Below are 1,596 nucleotides of genomic sequence, written 5' to 3' on the forward strand. Positions count from 1 at the left end.
AACCTTGCACGATTTCTCGCTCCAAAACTCATGGTTTTACTTTCACTGATCTCATGTGAAGCCCTACAGACATATTTACAATTTACAACTTTATAGCTCATTTATGGACCTACAACACCAAAAAAAAAAAAAAAAAAAGGCATCGCACAGTCTACCTCTCGCCATGTTATCTAAGTACTCCTAGACTCATCACAATTCTATCAAGGCCATACGTGCTTCCAACTTAAGGAAACCAACCAAAAAAGAAAGGGAATTATGTTGGTAAAAAAAATGTGATTTCCTCCATTCTTACAGCATTCATAAGAGGGGAAAAAATCATTTCTCAAATAATAGAAGAAAAAAACACAATTTGACCTTTGTAGCTGCCTCCAAAACAGCATCCTTGTTCATAAGCTTCTGAGCTTTGAGTCCAGTATCATATCTAGATGATTGAGGGCAATATGAGCAATCTTCACTGCAGCCTCCGGTCTTTATAGACAAAAGAGTACACTGCTGCACTTCTCTAAAGTTTTGAGCATGTCTATGAACTTGAGCCTATAAAATCAACAAATTTCTCACTATTAAAATTCATACTAAAAAATTAAACAAAATTAAAAAAAATGTCTTCCAAATTTAAATAGATAGTGGTTTCAATTCTCAAAATAATTAGAAGTGAGGGAGAAAGGAACAAACGCCATGAAAGAGGAGATCGAGAAGAGGAGAATCGTAGATGGATTTAATTTCATCCCGAGACCAATCGTTTCTAGGTCCATCCCTTATGCTTCTCTCAGCTTCAATAGCAGCAGCAGATGATGATGCGGTTGTCGCTGACGGGGACACTAATGTGGAGTAACAATTGGAATACGTCGGCAGCTGTGGCTGCGCCAGAACCGCTGCCGAAAGTGGCCGTCCGATCAACCTTATTTTGCTAATCATCGTTGCCGAGCGCACACTTTCTGTGTGTAACTCTGCTGAATAAATGAACCGGTTTTAATTACATTTGCCTTAGAAGCTATGGAGTTGGAATTGTATTCTTGTAGAATTGAAATTCTATGAATTCCAGTCCCAAGACATTGCAATTCTTTGGTTTGCCTAATAGATAGGAGAGCAAATTATTGGGATAGGCACTCAAGTTTTTTAATAGTCAAAATTTGATCATTTAATAAGTATTAGTACGTTTTTAATTATTGAATTATCAAAAGTATAAATTTTAAATAATTCAACCTAATATCATCATTAATTCTATCAAATTTAAAAATTTGCATGATTCACAAGACATACAATTAATAGTCAGATGAAATGATTCAAAATTTATACTTTTCATAATTTAGCAAATAAAAATATATTATTAATAGTTGATTGGCTAAAACATTCTAAGAATTTAATGGCTAGTAGGATAATTTGCTCTAGATAGAATTGAGTAAGAGTTTATTTGAAACTCCAAATTCTTTGTTTGACTGGGAGAAGATTTCATGGAGGATTAGAATTACTTAAATTTAGAATTAAAAAAATTGGTTCCTTCAAATAATAACAATATTTTAGTGGGGAAAAAGGAGATAATTTGCCTTAATTTGCACAACTTTTTCAATTATTAAAAAAATCTTTATAATCGTAGTA

General features: G+C 33.3%; 1 protein-coding gene across 1 annotated transcript; it reads right to left on the reverse strand.

Moving 5' to 3' along the window:
- Positions 1-97: 97 nt before the first annotated feature.
- On the reverse strand, positions 98-1,079 carry LOC113766332 (biotin synthase, mitochondrial-like). The gene is made up of 3 exons (XM_027310536.1): positions 673-1,079; positions 355-534; positions 98-109 (listed from the first exon to the last, which is right to left on the reverse strand). Exons 1-3 carry the CDS (start codon positions 913-915, stop codon positions 98-100), a joined length of 435 nt encoding a protein of 144 aa, XP_027166337.1. The 5' UTR covers positions 916-1,079.
- Positions 1,080-1,596: the final 517 nt, after the last annotated feature.

This window comes from Coffea eugenioides, chromosome 3 (genome assembly GCF_003713205.1).
Source record: "Coffea eugenioides isolate CCC68of chromosome 3, Ceug_1.0, whole genome shotgun sequence".
In the NCBI taxonomy this organism is placed as follows: Eukaryota; Viridiplantae; Streptophyta; class Magnoliopsida; order Gentianales; family Rubiaceae; genus Coffea; species Coffea eugenioides.

What these genes read in the sequence shown, in the direction of transcription:
- LOC113766332 (XM_027310536.1), bottom strand. Translation starts at nt 915, where the DNA reads ATGATTAGCAAAATAAGGTTGATCGGACGGCCACTTTCGGCAGCGGTT. An exon ending in TCGATCTCCTCTTTCATGGC is followed by an intron (nt 535 to 672) that starts GTTTGTTCCTTT and finishes TTGATTTTATAG; the next exon opens with GCTCAAGTTCATAGACATGC.